This window comes from Dendropsophus ebraccatus, chromosome 12, assembly GCF_027789765.1.
Source record: "Dendropsophus ebraccatus isolate aDenEbr1 chromosome 12, aDenEbr1.pat, whole genome shotgun sequence".
Lineage (NCBI taxonomy): Eukaryota > Metazoa > Chordata > Amphibia > Anura > Hylidae > Dendropsophus > Dendropsophus ebraccatus.
Genome location: NC_091465.1, coordinates 50,482,376 through 50,504,891, shown reverse-complemented (window position 1 = coordinate 50,504,891; position 22,516 = coordinate 50,482,376). Strand labels below are relative to the sequence as shown.

Below are 22,516 nucleotides of genomic sequence, written 5' to 3'. Positions count from 1 at the left end.
TTCCTGCATTTCCATGCCTTGTAAGTACACCTTCTGAGATTTTTAATTATTATTTTTTTTTTTGGGGGGGGGGGTGTTAATATCGTATATGTAGGCAATGAGTGCTATGTAGTCTCCAGCTCACTAATGAACACTGTCTTCCTTTCGAGACTGCCCAGAGTTGGCTGTTCCACTAAAGTACATGAGTATATCCTGTAATAGGCCCGGCTTTCAGGATCCTCTTTGACTTTGAGCTCTGAAAATGATCTACAGCTGTCAGACTCCCTTTAAATGCCATGTTTTCCCTTTGGAACCTATACTTAAACTCTTATGTTTATTTTTCCAAGGACGAACCCCTTTGCTCATGTTAAACTGAAGCGAACAGTTACTAATGATCGTTCAGCGCCTGTCATCCAGTGACCTTGAGATGTCCTTCAAGAAGATGCTGCTTCATGAATAGTCTACAGAAGACAACTATTTCTTCATATCTGTTCCTTAGACTGAAAAGGCCTAATGTAAAAGAAAAAAAAAACTGTGATACGTGGCTTTTTCTGAAACCAGCAAACACTATAACTAACTCTGGAAGTATTCTGTTTACAGTTGACGTTAGAAATTTCCCTGCAACGTCTGCGTTGACTTTATTGTTGGATGCATGGCGGCACGCATTTCTGTGAATACACACAATCAGCTGAAAGTGTTCGTGACCTCAGCAGTGTTATATAAAAGGTGACCTTCTCTGATCATATGTACAGAGAGTGAATTAGCCATGCACATTCTTGCTTCATGATAAAATATAACAATGTGGCTTGGAAATGATAAAGGTTATTTATAAGAGAATGATAAAACACGTGAGTATGGGCACTTGGGTGAGTTAACATTGTGAAGGCATGGCTACGGTACAAGGCTCAACAGAATGCAGTCATATAAAGAAGCAATAGACTGCAGAATTAATGATCACCTTGGAGAAGAAGATGGAATGGTCACTCTCTCTGCCTTTGTTCTTTTTTTTATGCCTTCAGCTACACTAAGGGCTTTCATACTATCTGTAAAAGCTGAAAATCCAATTATAAATACATCTGTAACATACAAATATAAATTTTCATTTAGCTTGCAATACTTGAGTCACACTATAACCTTTCAACGACATAAGTTAACAGAGGACAAACTTATATTTAAGAGACGTGAAGTCCATAGAAAGCAAAGGAAAGTTGAAAAATGGATGAAGAAGAATGTACGGTCATTGAGGGAAGGCCAAGTAGAATGAAGTGCAATGGAGGTGAAATAGTTAACAGGGCTGGATTCATAAACATATATGGAAGTAGATATTGAAGAAGAAGTGGTATGATTAGTTATACATCTCAAAGTAACACCCAGGTGTGAAGTGGAAGATCAGCGCAACTCAAGCATGCTCAAGTCTGATTGTTCGGCAGTTGGATGCAGACCTAGGGAGTTCAGGAAAACATACAGCCACGGGCTCTATCTAAAACCCCAATTACACGGGGCAATTTAGAGGAGCAAGCGAGTGCTGATCTGTTAGGTCAGCGCTCGCCTGCTCCTTGTTTCCTGCTTGCTGCCGGTGCTATTACATGCGAGTAAGAGTCCGGGGTGGGGGCGTAGGGGGGCTGCCTGGGTGATCACTAGATCGTCCAGACACCCCTCAGAAGATAGTGGCGGGCCTATTAAACGGAGCAAAGGCAGCATATCGCAGCAACGATCAGCCAACATCGTGTATGTCAGCTGATCGTAGTCTTCTATTACACCAAGCGATTATGGGCCGTAATGGTCGGTATTGGCCGAATATGGCCGATAATCGCTTCGTGTAACCAACCATCCAACGTCTTCAGCCACCAGTACAGTTTCTAAATGCCAAACAATTGGACTCGAGCGGACTCAAGTTGCGCTCATCTCTAATCTAAGCTCTTTAAAATTAAGGCAAGAAAGGACAATGTGGGGCTCTGTGTAAATACTAGCTCCAGTAGTTCTTTGTGGTCAACATTGACAGTGTATATGCTGTCATAGGGCTTGGAGATGAAAACCACATCTAAAGAACCATATACACATTGGGTCAACTCATATTCCCATTGTTTTCTTTTTAGAAATTAGGTTAATATCTACATCCATACAACATCATCAGGCCTATAGATGCTGTTTGATGTTGACTACATGGATTTACATATCATCATCCTGCCCTACTGAATATATTGAAGTGTTCTTTGAAGGCATATGGAAAGTGTAAGATGGTAAATGTTATGTGCTCATGGTTTCTCTATATGATGGGAGAGTTTATTAACTTCCTTGATGAGAGAACGTAATGTGATGTATACTTTAATTTGGAAAGACCAGTAAAGAGAGAAAAAAAACATATTAGGAAAGTTTAAAGAAATATGTATAAGGAAATTCTGAAAGGTGTTGGCTCACGTATATTGCTTTGGTGGACCCAACATGTTCATACATTACATGGACAGTTTATTGATTGTATCAGGAACTTTGTAATACTTCATTTCTCCTGTGGTGGCGCTGCAGGGAAATTTGAATACTTAGGGTCAGATTCCTTCACTAAACACAAATGATCACTAGGGAATCTATTGAAGGGACAACCTGTGTACAGCTGATTGTTGGGCGACCAATCTAACATAAAAAGGGATTGTCCAAAGCAGACAACATTTTTAAAATGGTATTTCAATAATGTAAACATGTTTCAACTTATAACTGAACATACACAGTATCAGTAAATAAAGTTGTTTTACTACCTTTCTGGAGTCTTTCATGGGCTCCTTCTGCTTCTGATGCACACTGTCTCTGATGTCTTTCCTATCTCACTTCCTGCCTTGTATACATACCGTAAAAGACTTTCTGTTCCTGCTGTGCATGCTATCCAGGAATTCAGCCAACTGTATTTTTCTCCCACTAAAATCAATTTCTTGACTATAACCCTGCCCACTACACTGACAGAACCCCCCCCCCCCATTAGAAGCAAAAGGAAAGCAGCAAAACCCACAGAAGGGTAACAAAATAACTTTATTTACCAATATATGTTCATTTATTAGATGAAAATAGTCTTCATTATCAAAAAACACTTAAAAAATATTAGCACCAGGGTCCTGTAGAATATATTATTACTAGTAAATGAAAAGGTGAAACTACTATTAAGTCTCCTAACTTGTCCAATGTAAGTACAACTGGTAGGGTTCACATATCCCCCTGACCTGTTTTACCAAAAAATATTTTTAGGCAGATTTATAAATTTAAGCAGGGCCTTATGTAAATAGCCCAGCATTTTTAGGAAAATATTTCTTTTTCTTTAATATATTTTTTCCACACATAACATTTGTTATGTCTATACTGTATGTACTGAACCCTTGAACCTAATGAAAAATCCTACTTAAAGGGATATTCCACTCCATGGTAAAAGTCATCTTGCATAATCCTCCCTCCTGGAAATAAACAAATGATTCCCTACTTGTCATTACCTTTTCTGTCTCTTTTCCCCAGCTCTGAGCCTGCTGCTTTCTGCTGAAGACACAGAAAACTGTGTCTGAGATTTTCACTCAGTTCTCCTTCCCTCCAAGACGGATCATGTAAACACTTTTCCTGGCCATCTGTCTCTGCTGTGTGTATTGCCAGAGAGTTAATCTAATTTACTTACTTGACCTCACTGTGATTAACCCTCCTGGCCTTATAGAGTGCAAAAACAATCCAGAAACATGAGCCATCTTGGAAGGTAGGGGGAAGAAGAGGGAGACCGAGAGAACAGCTCACAAACAGTTTTCTTTGTTTTCAGCATAAAGCAGTTGACTAAGGAATGGGGGAAGGAGACAAAAAATGTAATGAAATGTAAAGAATGAATTGTTAGTTTCTAGGAGGAAGGATGATTCTACATGTATTTTATCCCTTTAACATGTGGAATACCCCTTTAAGAGACTCTATTGTGTTGTGTGTTACGTGTTACTAGGTGAACATATATATGTAAAGTACGTTTTCCTTTCTGAATGCACAATTGGATTTCCAGATATAGGCTATGTTCACACACCGTGCTTTTTATGACAAAAAAAGGAGTTGATTTTAATTAAAACAACGGCCGTCTTTTCATAGTGAAATGTATTGCATTGAAGTCAATGCAAACAATGGCCATTGTTGAACAACGGCTGCTGTTTGCTACAGCTGTTGAAATAAATGACATGTCAAATATTTCCGGCATTGTACATTGATTTCAATAAAGTTCTTAATGCAACAACAGCCAAATGAATGCCAAAAAAAACAGCCGCTGTCCGGTGTGTGAACATAGCCTCAGTATAACAATTTTATTTGAAGCCATTTTTAATTAAAAAAAAGTTTAGATGAATTAAATTATGAGTAGGGTCGCTAATGGACAATGTAAAAATGATAAAGTCTGTGAATGACAAGAAATTTTATTTTCATGGCAGGAACATTTGTAGGCTGTAATAATTCCTGTTAATTTTAATTTTTAGCCAGTCTGGATATTATCATGCATATTGCTCCAAGTAGTGTGTGGCTCAATGTCAGTAAATGATCTTTCCCATAATGAGAACACCACAGCCATTGCTTTTCTTAGCGATAATAATAAATCATTTAAACATTGTGACTTTGTGTTGACTCATCAATGACTTTGTTCAGCTTGTTGCAACATAATGTAACATTGTAACATACATTGTATTATGTTGAAATATTTCACTAACTGAGCAAATAGATATTGTATTAACCCAGACCACTGTGTTTTGTCATGGCTGAGTGATATCAATGTATGGCAACTCTAGCTGGAGCCTGTATGAATAAGTCTTACTGACACAACATGAACGGAAAAAAGCCAGCTTACCCCATCCACCGAGCTTCACAGCACGGGCTCACACTCCAACAGGTGTCCTGAGTAGATGCGGAAAAGAAACGAGTCCAGCTCCCGGCAAGGTGGAATCAAGTGCGTTGTTTATTGTATCTCCGTCACCGTACACACGTGCGGCATGCCCCCAACTGAAGCCTACGCGTTTCGGCTGCTACACCGCAGCCTTAATCATGGCTTAATCAGCCATGATTAAGGCTGCGGTGTAGCAGCCGAAACGCGTAGGCTTCAGTTGGGGGCATGCCGCACGTGTGTACGGTGACGGAGATACAATAAACAACGCACTTGATTCCACCTTGCCGGGAGCTGGACTCGTTTCTTTTCCGCATTTACTGACACAACAGCACTACCAGTACATATAAGTAAGTAAAATAAAGGTGCTCATACACTTGCAACACCTGGCAGCCAATAACTCTCCAATTTCCTTCCAATTTCCTTATGTGTTTTCAGTAAATAGAGGAGAATCATAAGCAGACACCTCTGGCAGAGGCTTATCAGTTGGAAAAAAGAAACAAATTAAGCTTTGAAATTTAAAGGAGAAGTCCTTTTCGCCGGACTTACGTAAAGTACTTAATTCTCAAACGAATACCACATGGTATTTGAATAACATTGATAGTCTCTTCCCCACATGTTTGGTGGTTTTAATCAGCCAATAAACATGCTGGAAAGGGTCTGGGAGGTCCTACTATGCACCAGCTATGTTGGCTGCTGTAATAGCAGTGATTGGCTGACTTTATCAGGTGATTTGGGTCTATATAGACCCAAGTCACTTGACGCTCGATTCACTTGCGTTCTATGAACTGACAGGGAGAGTTGCTGGAGCAGAGACAGAGGAAGTGTATACGGTTTAGATAGTATAATTATGTAAGTGATTAGCTTCAAAACTTAGCCAACAGTCCTTTCAAAGACTAGTATTAGTAATTAGTGTTACTGAACTAGCTAATTCCATACAGCATATCATTGCTGTAAGGAATAGTATAGTGGTGTATAGATGGTAGTAATTGTAAGTTGCATCCACATTTCATAACTATAGTAAAAAAAAACATCTTGCATGCAGGATTTTCCAGTGTAACCAGTGTAGAAGTGCAACAGTCTAGTGGTGGTCACTGAGTATACACTGTTGTATACTATTTGTACTAAAGTAGTCTTTAGGACTAAAAAAAAAAAATCTGTCAAACAGTAATTTCATGTGTCACCAGTCTCATAGTGTTGGTGACTCAGTACTGAGTCTAGTGTATTGAAGAAAAAGAAAGCTTACTGATGACAGTGCGGGCATAAGTCATGGGCCCGAGCCTGCAGTTGAGGCACAACATCATGGCTTATGGTGGATCCCTGGCCACTGCTCCCTGTTAGCAGGGTCAATCAGTATGCCACTACTGGATACAGAGCAGTGTGTTAAATCAATTAGGGGGCACTTTTCCCCGTTACGGATTGATCTGACATGTTCGCTGAGGCCCATGTTGAGACTTCTAGTTTTGCCTGTATAACACAACCCGCATGTGCGACAACCTTTTAAATCCTTAATTTTTCATGTGATGCCCCTATAGTGACACTTTTACATAGATGTAAATGGTTTCACCATAACCATGTTCCACATTTATGGTTTCCTATAGGAGTCGCAGGTTGCAAACCATTTTTCAGCTTTTGGCTATGTTCACACTACGTAAATTAATGGCCGTTGTTTTCACCCGGTCGGACGTGTGCGCCTGAAACTACGGCCGTACAATTATAGCCATACGGGCTTCCTAGCCTGTTTCTAAGCGCACTGAAACAGGTCATTCATTTGGAATTCTGCGCCCAGCCCAATAAAGCACACAGAAAATTTTTAATTCTAAGTTTAATTCTGCTGAAATAAGTATTCCGTGCGCGGGCGCATTGAAATCCACGGCCGTTGTTGGAGCATTACCGGCCGGAAATAATTGACATGTTCATTTTTCACGGGGCCGTATAAACAACGTCCGTTGTCTCATACGTAGTGTGCATTGTACGACCGTAGTTCGTATATATTGCAGCCATGGTATAAACCTCAAAACTACGGCCGTAGTTTTGCGGCGAGGGCTACGGCCGTACCTTTACGCAGTGTGAACATAGCCTTTATAGTTATGGACACATGCTTCAGCTAACATGTCAGATCGATGCAGACGGGGAAGGGTGGCCTACAATTAATACAACTTTTTAGAGATTATCACAACAATGACACATCACAGATGCAATTCATGCCGTTAGAGCACGTTCACACTAGGGAAAACCAGGATACGAAGAAGATGCTCCTCCAAAAAGAACCTAGGTGAATCCTAGCTATAAATGCACAGGAGCCAGTGGACTGAATGACAGGATTGACCTCAGTATGTTTAGCACATATAGATAGGTTCGTTTCTATGTCATGATGTGATTTTAACTTTATATTTTAGATGTAAACACCCTGTCAAACACGTCATCACTCAGGTATTTTTTACCTGAGATATGACCGAGGGGTAGGTGTCTGATGAAGTGCAGCAGAGCACGAAACAACTGTAACACATATCCCTAATGAAGGTGTTTGGGGTCAATGCTGCCCGCAGTAGCAACAGTTTTTATGATTGAATACGAAGAATAAAAGAAGATTTGAAAGTACCCCAAGTCTTGGGGTGGGTGCGCAATATTGTCAATATGTAAAAGTGGTGTACTTTAGGAACATGGGAGAGTTGTTTGCATCCATGCATCCTCTGCTGTGACAATTCCACTTCTGTGGTGTTTCCATCACTTTCTAAGGTTGCCAGTTGCACCAGAAACCCTTCCCTCTGCCAAATAGGAGGCCTCTGAAAAAATTCTTGAGTCTCTCATTGACTTTGATGGGGCTCGTAACTCGAATTGAACACTCGAGCATCGAAATATACTCAACTTGAGTAATGGGCATTCAATCATTTTAGTATTTGCTCATCTCTAGTGATTACCAATCTGACAACTAATAAATCACATGATGCAATCTGTAGATAGGAGGTTAGTCTGTCCTTGGTCAGATGACTTCCTGTTTGGGGAAATGGGAAAATTTTGGCTTTTGCTGTCTAGACATTATAGAAAGTATAGTCTTGTTACAGCTGGAGGGCAGCAGATTCCTCATCCCTGACCTATCAGATCCCTCCTGCCAACTCTCAGACACCTTTCCACCAAGTTCTGATTGTATGTCTCTCATACACTACTCCCAATAAGGTGGGCAAGGGGTACCAATTTCACAACATATTCAACCAAACCCACAGACACAAAGGCCTGGGATACTTGTTTTTCTTGGAAAGATGACAATAATATGAGACAGATTTTCTGAGGGTAGAATTGCAGCCTGGAAGCCAGCCAGAATTAGACCTTGCAATATGTCTAAAGTCAGAAAAAATATCTGCATTACAGCTCTCTGTGCCAGATGATTTGCATCCAGTAATCATTCCTGTGTCATTGGACTGGGCAAACTTTTTTTCTGATTTAGGGCTGTCATAATATTTTATCCCTGATGACCATAATGTGCATGTTATTACCCCCTCTTACCAAATTTACAAACATTTTACCAGATCTGTCTCCAAAACTTCTATTTCTTATAATTATTTTTGCTTTTTTTTTATAGACCTTAATGCAGGTTTGCCAATGTGACATAACGTTTAGACTCCTCTTAATATGTTTGACGTATAAGATTTTTGCTGGCTCCCAAATAATCTAAATTATCATTTCGAAGTTTCCATTATTCATTCATTTTTCAAATTTGAAGTAATTGAAGCAGAGGTGGAAATAATAATTTGATTAACCTGAGTTGCCTGGATAATGGTAAGCAAATAATCTAATCATTCAACCAAGAAGTGATGATATTAAATGGTTTGTCCTGGATTAGAAAAACATAGCTGATTTCTTCTAAAATTGGCACCTCTCTTACCCTCAGTATGTAGAGTTTTAAGAGCACACACAACTTGAAAACAGGTGTAGTGCTATGTATGAAAAAAAAGCAGGCATGTTTTTTTTTTACCCTGGATAACCTCTCTAATGAAATTCGAACAACAACGATCAGCCAATGATCAGATCTTTGGCTGATCATTGTATGGATTACACAGAGCGGATTCAGGCAGATTATCACTCCATGTAATAGGGCCCTAAGACTAGTCTTATTTTTGATCGTGTTCTGGTATGCAATTTTTTTTTCTGTTCTGTGACTTCCTTATTAACATGGCAATGGCAATGGCCCCTATACTACATGAGAGAAAACTAATACTATAAATTGCATATCATGGTTGATGAGCCCTACACTTAAACCATATAGGAACAGAACAGCAAATGACAACTCTCAGCAAGTGTAAAACACTCACATTACAATGTCCAACATTAATCTACATATGAAGCAAATGGAAAAAAAACAGAACACAACAGTCAGTATAAGATCTTATTTTAATGTTATTTTTTTTCCCTTTTTGGCAAACATTATTTTGGCGAACAAACACCATTTTGAATGAAAAAATTTTGTTTTCAATTTGCACTTAAGAACAGCAAATGTATCTATTTACAGACAAAATTGTCAAAATACATCACATTTTAACCATGTAAAAATAATGTGAGTTTCTGAGAGATAATACTGCAGTCTTTATGGTTTCTTACATATATATATATTTTTATACTCTTTTTACCCATTTTATACATGATGGAAGGGGCAGTATTTCCGTATTTACTAAAGCTCTCCTATTCCAGATCTTATAGAATCTAATGAGAAAAAAAAAAAAACTGTGAAAAAAGTCATTCTATATTTCTGTTGTCTGCCTAAAACCTCGTCATAATAAGTGGAAAACTGTGATAGCCCAATAACAAAAATTCAGTATTGGCATCACTTACCATAACTCCCAAATGATTGCTCTAAGCCTTCACAAAAGATGGTCAGTCTGTCGAAAGTCACTTTAAATTCACATGTCAATAACCTGATCATGGAAGTAAAGGTGACTTGAAGTCATCTGAAAATATACAGTAGACTCCACAGTGCTGCAAATCCGGCAAAGACACATGGGTGGGCATTTATGAATACTGTTGCATAGGAAAAAGTGCTGTAACCCAGACCAACCAATAGAGGTGTGTCAACATGTGACTAGTCCAGGGGGGCTATAGCACTTCTTGGTACATCAGTTGTAAATGTCCCAGAATTGAATTTCTGAAGACAATGTAGGACATGACCATACACATGTGTAGCATAGATTTAGCAATAGACACACCTAACGTCAGTACTGGATTCCTCAATCCAAGCACTTCTTGATTTCAGAAGAAATGTTCAAGGTTTGCATATTTGACTGAACTGATGACAACACATTTCTACTAGAAATATTAAAAAAATCATCCATGCACCAGCTCTATTCACACTAACAATTTTAACTTTTTCAGAAAAATACAATAGAAACGTTAGCAGAGGCAAATCCCACTGTTTTTTTACATAGACACCTCCATTCCATCAGCAAATGCTGTTCTAGTTGAGCAGAATAGCACAGCCTGCTACACTATTCCAAGCAGTCAGAATTGAGAGACCAAATGTTCTAGTTTTCAACCATTAGTGTTAAAAAAAGGATAAAGAGTAAGGATTTTATTATCAATTATGTTCTCCTTCTTTTCTAAACAGATTAATCAAAAAAGAAAGCTAAATGTCAGTGTGAACAGAGGCTAAATCCATGAGTCTCATCTGTTAAGTTTGTTTAGTTTAGCTGTTAGGCTTGTTATACACAAAAGACTTATTGGCCACTATATGGCAATCAAAGTCCTATAGGATCATTTGTTTTTTGCAAATATTTGTATAAAACATGCCGGATTAAACTAGCAGATAACTCTAGGTGACCTTGCGCAAATAATTATCCGAATTTGGCCAGTCATGCCAGACAGTGGTTTTTCAGCAGTCCAGCATGATGGTTCCAACTCTTGAGATATATATATATATATATATATATATATATATATATATATATATGTATATATATATAATCTGCTACCAGCTATTGTGAACCATCATATGCATGTAATTTACAGATAATGGTTGGCTGATATGGCAATATCAGCAATTATTGTCAATCATTATCTTACATGTATGGCCAGCTTTAGGCTATTTTTTATAATGTTTTTGCAATGTCTATTTGCCAAATGCAACATGACAGTTCACAGCCATATGTCAAATGTATCCAGTTCACCTGATGAATGCCAAGGGAGTATACTTTTGAGCTCTACTGGGCTAGTATATGTTGGTATTATCAGTTCTATCAGTCTGTGTGCTATTCAACAGAGAGACACCCTGCAAAACATGGGAACCTATGGGCAATATATGCCTCTGTATTACTATACAGGGGCAGATATCACTACAAACATTGACCTTTATTAGCTAGAACTGGGAGTGCTCAGCAAATCCAAGATGACTAACATAAAAGCTTCACCAGTTCTCACTCAGCTTCCTTAGATTTCTCAGTGAGCATCTGACAAGGAAGTCGGGTAACAGACCACAAAAAAGCTAATACGTTTCTTAGATTAGAAAATGTATCAGTGTTTTGCAGTTTGATAGAGGGGGACAGCATAAGGACTTTTGTTTCACTCTGATTTTCTTTTATCAATGGGAAAAAGTTTTACGAGGAGATCCTATCATCATTCACACCTACAGATCAACATCTTTGTAGACTTTCATTGTGCAACATTTTAAACATTGAACAGATATCTGGTTCAGTTTGACTTTTACCACTATAATATATTTTAAAGAAGCAGTACTAGATGATTGTTCACATAATAACATATATATATATATATATATATATATATATATATATATATATATATCTTATACCACGCATGTAGGATATATTATATGTCAAGATAATTTATCTTTGAGAAGGTAAAGTGTCCGATTAATAGTGTGTGTATAGTAATAAGGCTTCTTGCAACCCTAATGCCATCCATGGGTTTAGGAGGTAATTCTAAAAATTGTTTAATTCTAATACCAATAAACTGGAATTAATAGTGAGTTTCCTAAACTAAATATGTCATGTTAAAATGCAGTCAAATCTGCAGGCATCATGTCACAGAGAAGGAGAAGCTGAGCAGGTTGATATCTAGGTATGTTTGAAAAGTCCAAGGATAATTTGTCACATAATCATGTAAATTTCTGCTTATGATGGGTTAATTAGTCAAGTGGGCGGCCCTACTCATAGAGTAACATATATACATATAACTGTCAATCTCAGATTAGGACCACCCACTTGACTACTTAGCCCAGAATGAGGAGATATGTGCATGAATAAAAAAAAACAAGTGATCCAGGAACATTTCTAACAAAACATACTATATATTTGCTCAGCTCATTCTCCTACATAACATATGTTTGATATGATAAGTTTTTTAAGCAGTTTTGGTTAATTTTTTTTGTCTAGTGGATTTGTCTCAAAACCCACGAAAACTGTTTCAATAACTTCATGTACGGTTCAGTCTTAAAGGGGTTGGCCACTTTATGGTGAAATTGTTTTGTGTGTAGTATAAGGAAGTGTATTCACATTACTTACTGACAGAAGCTCCCTGTGTACCTTATAGAGCTAACATCAGATTCCCCTCCTCCAGGATGTGCTGCCCTGCTCTGTGGTGATTCTGACATGGAGGAGCATGTAACCATGCCCCGTCCCCAGTGTCCACCACTGAGCCTGTATATGCCTATGGAGAACACAGAGGCCAGGGTATAATCACATGCTCCTCCATGTCGGCCATTTTATGGACAGACTCACCACAGTGCAGGACAGCACAGCCTGGTGGAGGGAAGCCTGATTTTAGCCCTATGAGGAACACAGGGAGCTGCTGTCAGTATATACAGTGACTACAGTTACTAATACTGTACACTAAACTATTTTACTATAAAGGGGCCAACCCCTTTAATGAAATGCCCACACCCATGTCATTAGTAGCTCACCCTAAGAATATCACACAACAGGTAGCAGGCAAGTGTCAACCAAAAACACATGAAAATAGGACCAATGGGGAACTGAACCTTATATAGAGGCAAAAAAATCTAACACAATCCATAAAGGACAGTAAACACATACAGTACGAGTGATAATGGTCCAATGTTTCAAGCTGATTCACCAAGAGTTCTGCATAGAGATATATGAAACTGTTCAATTCATCAGAAGAACTCATTTTAGAAGAAGATTTGAAAGCTTTTCCTCAAGACCACATTTACTAGACGAATGATATGTATAAATGTTGTAGATCTAGTCTCATTCTCAGCATCAGGCTAGGGGCTCTGTTCACATCCATGTTCTTTTCTAAAACATTTGGCAATAAAAATTAAGTCATTTTAAGTAAAAAGGATAAAAAAAAACTAAATCACAGGATCAAACAGATTTTAGCTTATCAGAAACATATCTTAGTTTATCTATCAGAGCTGTCTTAGATACTGTAAAAACAAAACACAATGTGAACAGAACCTAAGACACACCTGCAAAATGTCTGATGTCTGGAAACCTATATCATGGGGGATGATGTACAGGTGAGAAAATGTATGATTCATCTGATAGTACAGACCCCCTATGCAGCAAAAGGCAATTACAGAGTGTTTAACCAGAGTGGTAATCTGACACTGAGCCCTACATTAGGCAAACATAGGGATATACTGTATGCTACCTATGACCAAAAGTGCTAGAAATATCACAAAAAGATTTTTTTTTTACAAACATGTTGCAAATTTTCTGGCCCCTCTGGCCCATTTGCAGTCGGGAAGCTGAAAGCAGCCACAGTGGGGAAGTTGTACAATTTGTGGAACTCCCATTAACTTTAATGTGAGTTGTGCAAAGGGCATAGCCCTGCAAGCTATGTTGTAACGCATATGTACGAGTTATCATACCAGTGGCCAAAAACAGACCAGAGTGGGCAAAGAGGCTAAGTTTAGGAGATGGGAATACCCTTTTAAAGGAGCAAAATATAGAACTTTAACAAATTAAAGTCTGATATCTAGAAATAAGGAGTGTTGATCGTGTGCATTGTTTGCACTTGCCCTATCTAGTACTGCTTCTTTAAAGGGAATCTGTCATCTCTATATGATGCTCAGAGCTGAAGACATGGGCAGATAGCTAATAGGGAGATAAATGATACATATTAGCTGATAGCTGTGTGCAAAGGTATAAATTCTAGTTCTCCTTTCAGGCCGAAAGTCGTCGAGGACAGTCGTTGAGCTGCAGCATGCATACCTACTCCTCACCACTCCATGTCCTGTCTGATTGATGTACAGGGCTTGGCTTCCAGCACTGAGTCTTGTACATCAATCATGCAGGGCAGGGAGTGTAGAGAGTTGGCTTGCATGCTGCAGCTCAGCCTCTGAGACACTTGAGCCTTGGAAAAAAATTATGCAAATTGCCATCTGATAGATATCATATTAGCTAGTCTATTACCTGCCTATGTCTTCAGCTCTGAGCATGATATTGAGCTGCCAGATTCCCTTTAAAGGGGTTGTCCGGCGATAAAAAATTATTCACAGAATAAAACACATTACAAAGTTATACAACTTTGTAATGTATGTTATGTCTGTGAATGGCCTCCTTCCCCGTGTCCCACCACCCCCCACCCGTGTACCCGGAAGTGTGGTGCGCTATACATACCTGTCACGTGCCGACCACGGTCTCCGATCCTCAGCAGTGACGTCTTCTTCGGGCGACCAGCTGATCTTCCCGAGTGCTGGACGCCCTCTGCAGCGTCATCCGAAGCTCAGCCGCGATTGGCGCGGCCACGTCATCAGCCGCTCAGCTGCGATTGGCTGAGCACAGTTATGCTCAGCCAATCGCGGCTGAGCTTCGGGTGACGCTGCAGAGGGCGGCCAGCACTCGGGAAGATCCGCTGGCCGCCCGAAGAAGACGTCACTGCTGAGGATCGGAGACCGTGGTCGGCACGTGACAGGTATGTATAGCGCACCACACTTCCGGGTACACGGGTGGGGGGTGGTGGGACACGGGGAAGGGGGCCATTCACAGACATAACATACATTACAAAGTTGTATAACTTTGTAATGTGTGTTATTCTGTGAATAATTTTTTATCGCCGGACAACCCCTTTAATAAGGAGAGAAAACATACTGCCTACTAACAATTACCTTTCTTTAGCTCACAGTTATTGATAAACAAATTTAAAAAATGAATGACCATAAAAAAAAACCCTGAAAATAACATACAAACACACATTCATGAATCCTGGATTCTTATGATGCATCGCAAAAGTCATACAAATATTGTGGTCGTCGACATGATAAGACGATGGGTATATGCTGTGCTGCCCAAAGGACCAAAGGGGAACTTGGTGCTGACCATGGTGTAAGCTGGAGAAGGCATGATCTATGGTTAAGGAGTGCATTGAGTGGAATCTTAGAAACACAGACCAAGACTTCAGTATTGTCCTTAGCTTTCATCAAAGTGTAAATCCAGCATGAAGAAGGTAGATTGAGAAAATTCCCCAATATTGGAAAATCTCCTTAAAATGAAGCAAAATTGTTCCTAATATCTCTGCAGTAGAGAAGCTGATCTTCTTTTTTTTTTGCTGTTACAGTAAGAGTCATCTAGCAAGGAACAGCCAGTTTATGTCTTCTGTGTTGTTGTCAAGTCACCTTGGCCATAGTGGTCTATATAAAAAAACACTCTCACCAGTCATTGAAAACAGCCATTTGTGTCCCAGTGGCCAATAGCACAGTCATTACTATTATCCATCTCCATGTGACTTCCACTTTGTTTCACAGTAAAATTCCAAAATTGGGTCTGGTATGCATCTTGTAGGTAAAGTCTCACCCCCACCAGTGCAAACGATAAAAATAATAAAAAATAAAATCAGTGTTGCAGTGAGTTATTTCATTGTACCATTTGCATTTATAATAGTTTTCTTTATACCAAAAGTCACTTATTTCATTGCTTTAGCCAATAAGGCTCCATATTGGGTAAATTTGGCACTAGGAGTAAACCAGATCATCACCAGCAGCAGGTTTACAGTCTGCAGTTACTTTGCAGGAAATTAAACAGTATGGACTATGTGCAACAAAAGATTTAAAAAGGAGCAAGGGAAAAGAGTGACCGTACACAAAACAACTACTTGAACTTTACTGCCATTCTTGTGGAACAGTCATAGGCAAGGGGCGACCTTGTTCACTGAGGTTCTCCTCCTTGTGCTGGGTCACAAATTACACCCCTATACCTACACAGAAGATCCCAGCACTACTCTAAATCTACCCCAACCCACATACACAGCCATCCTTTATGATGATACTGTGTGTAAGTGTGTGTTGAGAGGAAGTGTCATGTGCAAAGTCATCCCACCAATGTGGAAGGAACAGGGGCTAATATGACTCATCCCTTTCTTAGCTCCCCCTCAATAGCTTTTGGGGTCTCTGTCATATAGTATAATTTAAAAACATAAATTTTTATGGGTAACCCTAAAATTTCTTACGACAACTTTTCAAAAAAATTTACCCCAACGTGTGCAAATGTAATATTAAACTTCATTAGCAAACACCCCTTGATCTAGATTGATATGTCATTGCTCTTCTCCAGGAACATTAAACTCTACCTACTTTAAGAATATCATAAAATACACATCAATTTCTTAACTTCACAGTTGTTAGCATTCAATAGTATAGATAGTAGTATATATGCTCTAAACTCAGCTTTAAAACCAGCTATTTTTTTTTATTTTTCCTTTCCCATCTCACCTGCACTATAAAAATGTCTGTCTATAAATATTCCCGTACATACACAGCTTAAAAAACGTCTTCCCCCCACTGCATCTGTTCGTGAAAAATGCGTCATTTGCCGTCACTTTGCTGACAGTTGTTAACTTCTCAAACACCTATGTTATATTTCTATCGCATGTACTTTGCCAGCCCTGCCCCCAGGTGGCAGAAAGCATCTGAAGGCGTCAATTCTCCGCTTCTATGTGAAAAGAACTGCAAGGTATAGCTCAAATGCAAAACTTATTAGAAGGTATTACTGTAAGCCTCTGATTATGAGCTTCGTGGCCAGGCATAATGCAGTGTAAAGGACTGGAAACATTTTTTTGGCACTCTGAGAATAAGGCGAATATCCAAACAAAATATTTTTTAAAAAAGTTTCATTTCCCAGCTTTATGACTTTGCAACATCGGAACACCTATACGTCGTCTTTGCCAAAGTGGGACGCACATACATAGCAACATATTGGAGCAAGCCAAAGGAAAATGAATGGATCACAAGGCTTGATTTGCATTGTAATGGGAAGTCAATATGACTGGTGCTTTCATGGCCCGAATACCTATGTATGATAAAGAGGGTCTCTACACTTAGAAATGGATCTCAGCTTGGAAAGCTAAGAATTTGAAATAAATGGTTAAAAAAAGCATTAAAAAAGACAGTAAACCGAGGCTGTAAACACTGCAGTCCAATTCACTCGGGCCCACAAGACAATGACGTACGAATTGAAGACCAAAGCTGGAACTGGACATCAAATAAAATGGCGTCAGTTTGGCACATTATTTTTTCAATATGAAGAAACCATCTTGCACAGTAGACAAGATAAGAACTGATTATCCAAAATATCTGATGAAGAGTTCCCGTGTTGGCTTGATTATGAAGAGCTTGTATAGGACAGCCCATATTTTCCTTTGCGCCATATATTGCAATCTATGGTGCTCATCTATGCATGGATCTTGATAATCCAGAGAGAATGTACAGTTGTGGAAAATAGTTTATTTGCTCAAACCTAGAGCTGGCCAAGTAGAAAAAGAGCCATAGAAAGTGTATAGAAAAGTAGTATGAGGCTTCACTGACTCCTGTAGTCAGATCTCTTAGCAACAAAAATGTCTTCAGTTTTCAATAGCACCTGAAAAAAAAACAAACACAGTAAGTAGTCATGTATGTTTATCTGTTAATAGAAAGGTGAAACCTATTTTCTTACTATTGCCACAAACATTTGTTTAACCTCTTAGGGACATATGACGTACGACCCCGCTCTGAACCACCGCGATCCCAGGTGCCCCGTGTAGCTTGGGACTGCGGCCTGGGTCCGATCGCCGTGCCCGCTAATAAGGTAATCGGAGGCAGCTGTCAAAGTTGACAGCTGCATCCGATTACCGTATGCAGCCGTTCCCTGGTGTCTAGTAGCGGAGGAGCGATCTCTGTTTCTATTACCTGCCGGGGTCTTCGTCAAAATGGCGCAGACCCGGGTGCGGCACTTGGTTGTTTTCGGCTGCAGCAGCCGAAAGCAATCAAGTGCCGATCTCATCGATCTATGCTGTATAACTATATACAGCATAGATCAATGGGAGATCAGAGTGCATATACTAGAAGTCCCCCATGGGGGCTTCTAGTAAATGTGTAAAAAAAAAAAAAAATTTTGTTGTTAATAAAAAGCCCCCTCCCCTAATAAAAGTTTGAATCACCCCCCTTTCCCCATGTTATAAATAAAAATAAATAAATAAATAAACATGTTTGGTATCGCCGTGTGCGTAATCGCCCGAACTATTAATTAATCACATTCCTGATCTCGCACGGTAAACGGTGTAAGCGCAAAAAAAATCCCAAAGTGCAAAATTGCGCATTTTTGGTTGCATCAAATTCAGAAAAAATGTAATAAAAAGTGATTAAAAAGACGTATATGCACAATCAAGGTGCTGATCGAAAGATCACATCACGGCGCACAAAATGACACCTCATACAGCCCCATAGACCAAAGGATAAAAGCGCTATAAGCATGGGAATGGAGCGATTTTAAAGAACATATGTTTGTTAACAATGGTTTGAATTTTTTACCGGCCATCAGATACAATATAAGTTATACATGTTATATATCGTTGTAATCGTAACGACTTGAGGAACATGCATAATAAGTCAGTTTTACCCCAGGCGTAATAACAAATACCCCCCAAATAAAAGAAATGTGTTTTTTTTTGTTCAATTTCACCACACTTTGAATTCTTTCCTGGTTTCGCAGTATACTTTATGCAAAAATTCAGCCTGTCATTGCAAAGTACAATTAGTGACGCAAAAAAGGGGTCATGTGGGTTTCTAGGTGGAAAAATGCAAGTGCTATGGCCTTTTAAGCAAAAGGAGGAAAAACGAAAACGCAGAAACGAAAATTGGCCCCGTCCTTAAGGGGTTAAAGGGGTCATTCATAGAGCAGAAAAAAGCTCATGTCTTCTGCTCCCTACCTTTACTTCCACCCTTCACATGTGTCAGAAGTATACCTTCTAAAACGATATGCGGCCGCTGTACAATGTAAGCGATGTTGCAGTTTCTGCTTCCCAAAGAACCACTTTAACTCAGCTAATATGAGTTTGTAGGTTTGAGCCAAAAAATATACCAACCTGGCGGTGGAACAATGTCTGAATCACATAATGGAGCATGTGGTTCTACAGCAGGTGAGACAGTAAATCGAGTGAACCTCAGTGAGTCCATCAGGTTTCCTTCCCCTCGCTTCCCTTGAAGTACAGGAGGAGGACTTATTGGTGACTTGAGAGCAGCGCCTTCAGCTGCCATGGGAAGGAATGTAGAATTTTGGGTCATCAAAGGAAAGTCATCGTCCCATTCAAAACTTCCACCTATCAGACATAAAAAAGACACAATATGAAAAGCCAGCAATACTTTGGTACATATTAGATGCTGTGCTTTTTAACTTATGCAGAGTGCTTGTGACTTCACATGGAAGAAAACAGGTCAATTGCATTTATTTTTGAGCAGCTAGGTAAACTTGTAATACCATCAACGAAGAAGGATGTGTCACTCACAACTATTCAGTGCAAATTTCTTTATTTCACAACATGCAGTTTACATCTTAGCTGCGGTATGTATGAGAAGACGCCAGTGTGCAATCGGATGAGTGCAGATGACAGCTGTTTTGCGCTGGTAGGCACTTCTCCAGAGGGTCTGGAACAGCGCATACCAGCACGAAACAGCTGTCACCTGTACTCACCTGATTGAATTCTGGCGTCTTATAATGCGTACTGCAGCCAAGAATAGGTTAACACTGCGTCTTTGCAATCTGTTTAACGTGTATGTTTTATGGAAAATACTGATGCAAAAATGGATGCAATTGTGTGTCATCCGTTTAGATCCGTTTTTCCATTGACTTCCATTTAAAAAAAATACGGATTGAAACGGATACGTTTTTTTTTTATTACTTAGGGTGCGTGAACACCTTAAAGGGAATGTGTCATCAGAAAACGACTTATTGTTTAAAGAATGTTTCGATGTTAAACATATTTTTAAGGAATTTTTGGTGACAATTTTTCTAATTTTTCATTTTTCTATCTACAGTATATTATAAAATAATCAGGAAGTCCTGCACTTTTCATTCTTACCACTGGGGCTAAAACTAAGCTGAGACTTCCTCTTCTGACTGTAAAGACAACAGAAGTCTGCTGTTAAGTGATCTATACAGCATTACAGCGTCATGTGACACCAGTAGGTAGATAGCATCAATACAAGACCATAGCAGCTCCCTGTGGAATGACATTTTCAAAGGTCACAGAGCACGCTCAGTAACATTTCACATTCCTCTTAAGAGGACACAGTCTGTCTATTGTCGTCTATGTCCATGAGTCTTGCTGTAAAGCATGTCACTAAATGCTATTAAAAACAGCCCATGCAATATGGCAGCCCCCATAACAATGTACAAATAGTGAAATAAATAAAAAATCAAGTCATAAAATAAAAGAGATTAGAAGTTAACAAGTGATTCTAATGAGTAAAAGAAAATGTAGGTGAGACATTCACTTTAAGGCTGCGTTCACACTACGTATATTTCAGTCAGTATATGTATATTTCAGTCAGTATATTTCAGTCAGTATTGCAACCAAAACCAGGAGTGGATTAAAAACACAGAAAGGATCTGTTCACACAATGTTGAAATTGAGTGGATGGACGCCATTTAATGGCAAATATTTGCCATTATTTCAATATAACAGCCGTTGTTTTAAAATAACAGCAGTTATTCACTGTTATATGGCGGCAATCCACTCAATTTCAATATTGTGTGAACAGATCCTTTCTGTGTTTTTAATCCACTCCTGGTTTTGGTTGCAATATGAGGACCACAATACTGACTGAAATATACGTAGTGTGAATCCAGCCTACAGGTGTACTCCAGTGAAAAATTTTTTTTTTCAAATCAACTGGTAGTAGAAAGTTATATAGATTTGTAAATTATTTCTGATTAAAAATCTCCAGTGTTCCAGCTGCTGTTTGCTCTACAGAAAGTGAAATTTTCTTTCCAGTCTGACAGGGTGCTCTCTGCTGCCACCTCTGTCCATGTCAGGAACTGTCAAAAGCAAGAGATGTTTTCTAAGGGGATTTGCTACTGCTCTGGACAGTTACTGACAGAGACAGGGGTGGCAGCAGAGAACATTGTGTCAGGCTGGAAAGAAAAGTCTACTTCCTGCAGGACATACAGCAGCTAAGTACTGAAAGGCTTGAGGTTTTTAAATAGAATGAATTTACAAATCTGCATAACCTTTTTTTTTTCACCAGAGTACCCTTTTAAGTGGGTGTTAGTCTGAGGGTGTAATGTGTACAACAAGAACATAGTTGAATGTAAATAATGGAGTTCCCTTGGGAGAGTTGAGAGCTCCAATTATAGCTAGATCAGAAACTTCTGGTTTATTCACTTACAAAATGATCCTTTGTATCTATGTAAATGTTGATGGCTTATGTAACATTGAGTAAAAAGAGATAATATTGCTTACTGAATCCATCAGTTGATGAAAATGCATCCAAGCTTGGATCCAGTGAAGGATTCTGGGAAATCTGGTCATTTTCTGGAGTATTCTGATTACTCAGTTCATTGGTGGGTGTCTCCTAGAATACACACATACAACAAAGCACATTATTTGACGGCCATTGGGCATGTGGAGATATAAGCGGCCAAGTGTTTTTCATGCAATAATGGCGATCCTTACATATACAGTAAAGTAAGCGCATTCTTGTGTTCTGCTGCATTCGCTGCAGCACGGCATTTGTTGTTTAGGAGCGGTTCTGCTCACCAGTGGAAAAAAATAATTTTTACTATGAAGTTCTCTTACTACTTAGATATACTAAATGAAGAGGTATTCTTCAATTCTGCTCTAATTTTCATGTATCAGAAGTGAACCATGTGTAAACTATCCATTGAGCATGACGTTAATGGCCAACCATCTCTCTTGCCCTATTCTGGTGAATAAAATAATGAAATAAACACAGAACAGAGCTCAGAGGAGTTGGGCAATGAAATTCTACATGAAGGTTGGACCAAAGATGAAGAGGAGGACATCATACATGGCTGTGGTATTATGACTGTTAACGTTATCATGAATGTTAAAACGCTGATTTTTTTTCACCTGGTCAAACAGGTAAACTTTTACATCATCAAAAAAGGACACCATTTTTCGTTTTCGATCAAGCTCATCATCCACTTCATCAGCAGATTTTGGTGATTTTAGCAGACTTCGGAGATTACGTGCATCATCCATCTCTGTTACCACAATAGGGACTCCTGCCAACTCTCCTTCAGCTTCTGAGCCTAGTCTTTGATGTTCTTGAAGACCAAAGCCTTCATCTTCCTCATCCTCATCATCCCTATTGTAATGTGCATCTCTCTTCTCTTCATCACTGTCCCAAAAAGACTTGCGTCCACTGGAACTTTGGAATGCTTGAAGGTTTAAAGGTGGTAGGGACAGAGAAAGCCTTGCCACTTTTGC

The 22,516-nt window shown here is 39.1% G+C and overlaps 2 protein-coding genes across 2 annotated transcripts in view; one reads left to right on the top strand and one right to left on the bottom strand.

Annotated features, from left to right (window-relative positions):
- The window catches only part of LOC138769979 (BAR/IMD domain-containing adapter protein 2-like), a 97,950-nt gene extending 93,325 nt beyond the window's left edge, over positions 1–4,625 (top strand). The window contains exon 14 of the mRNA XM_069948784.1: positions 327–4,625. Within this exon, the coding sequence (XP_069804885.1) occupies positions 327–399 (73 nt within the window). The 3' untranslated portion in view covers positions 400–4,625. The remainder of the gene's footprint in view (positions 1–326) is intronic.
- Positions 4,626–21,560: 16,935 nt separating this feature from the next.
- Positions 21,561–22,516, bottom strand: part of LMTK3 (lemur tyrosine kinase 3) — a 56,862-nt gene continuing 55,906 nt past the window's right edge. The window contains exon 13 of the mRNA XM_069947031.1: positions 21,561–21,638. Within this exon, the coding sequence (XP_069803132.1) occupies positions 21,622–21,638 (17 nt within the window). The 3' untranslated portion in view covers positions 21,561–21,621. The remainder of the gene's footprint in view (positions 21,639–22,516) is intronic.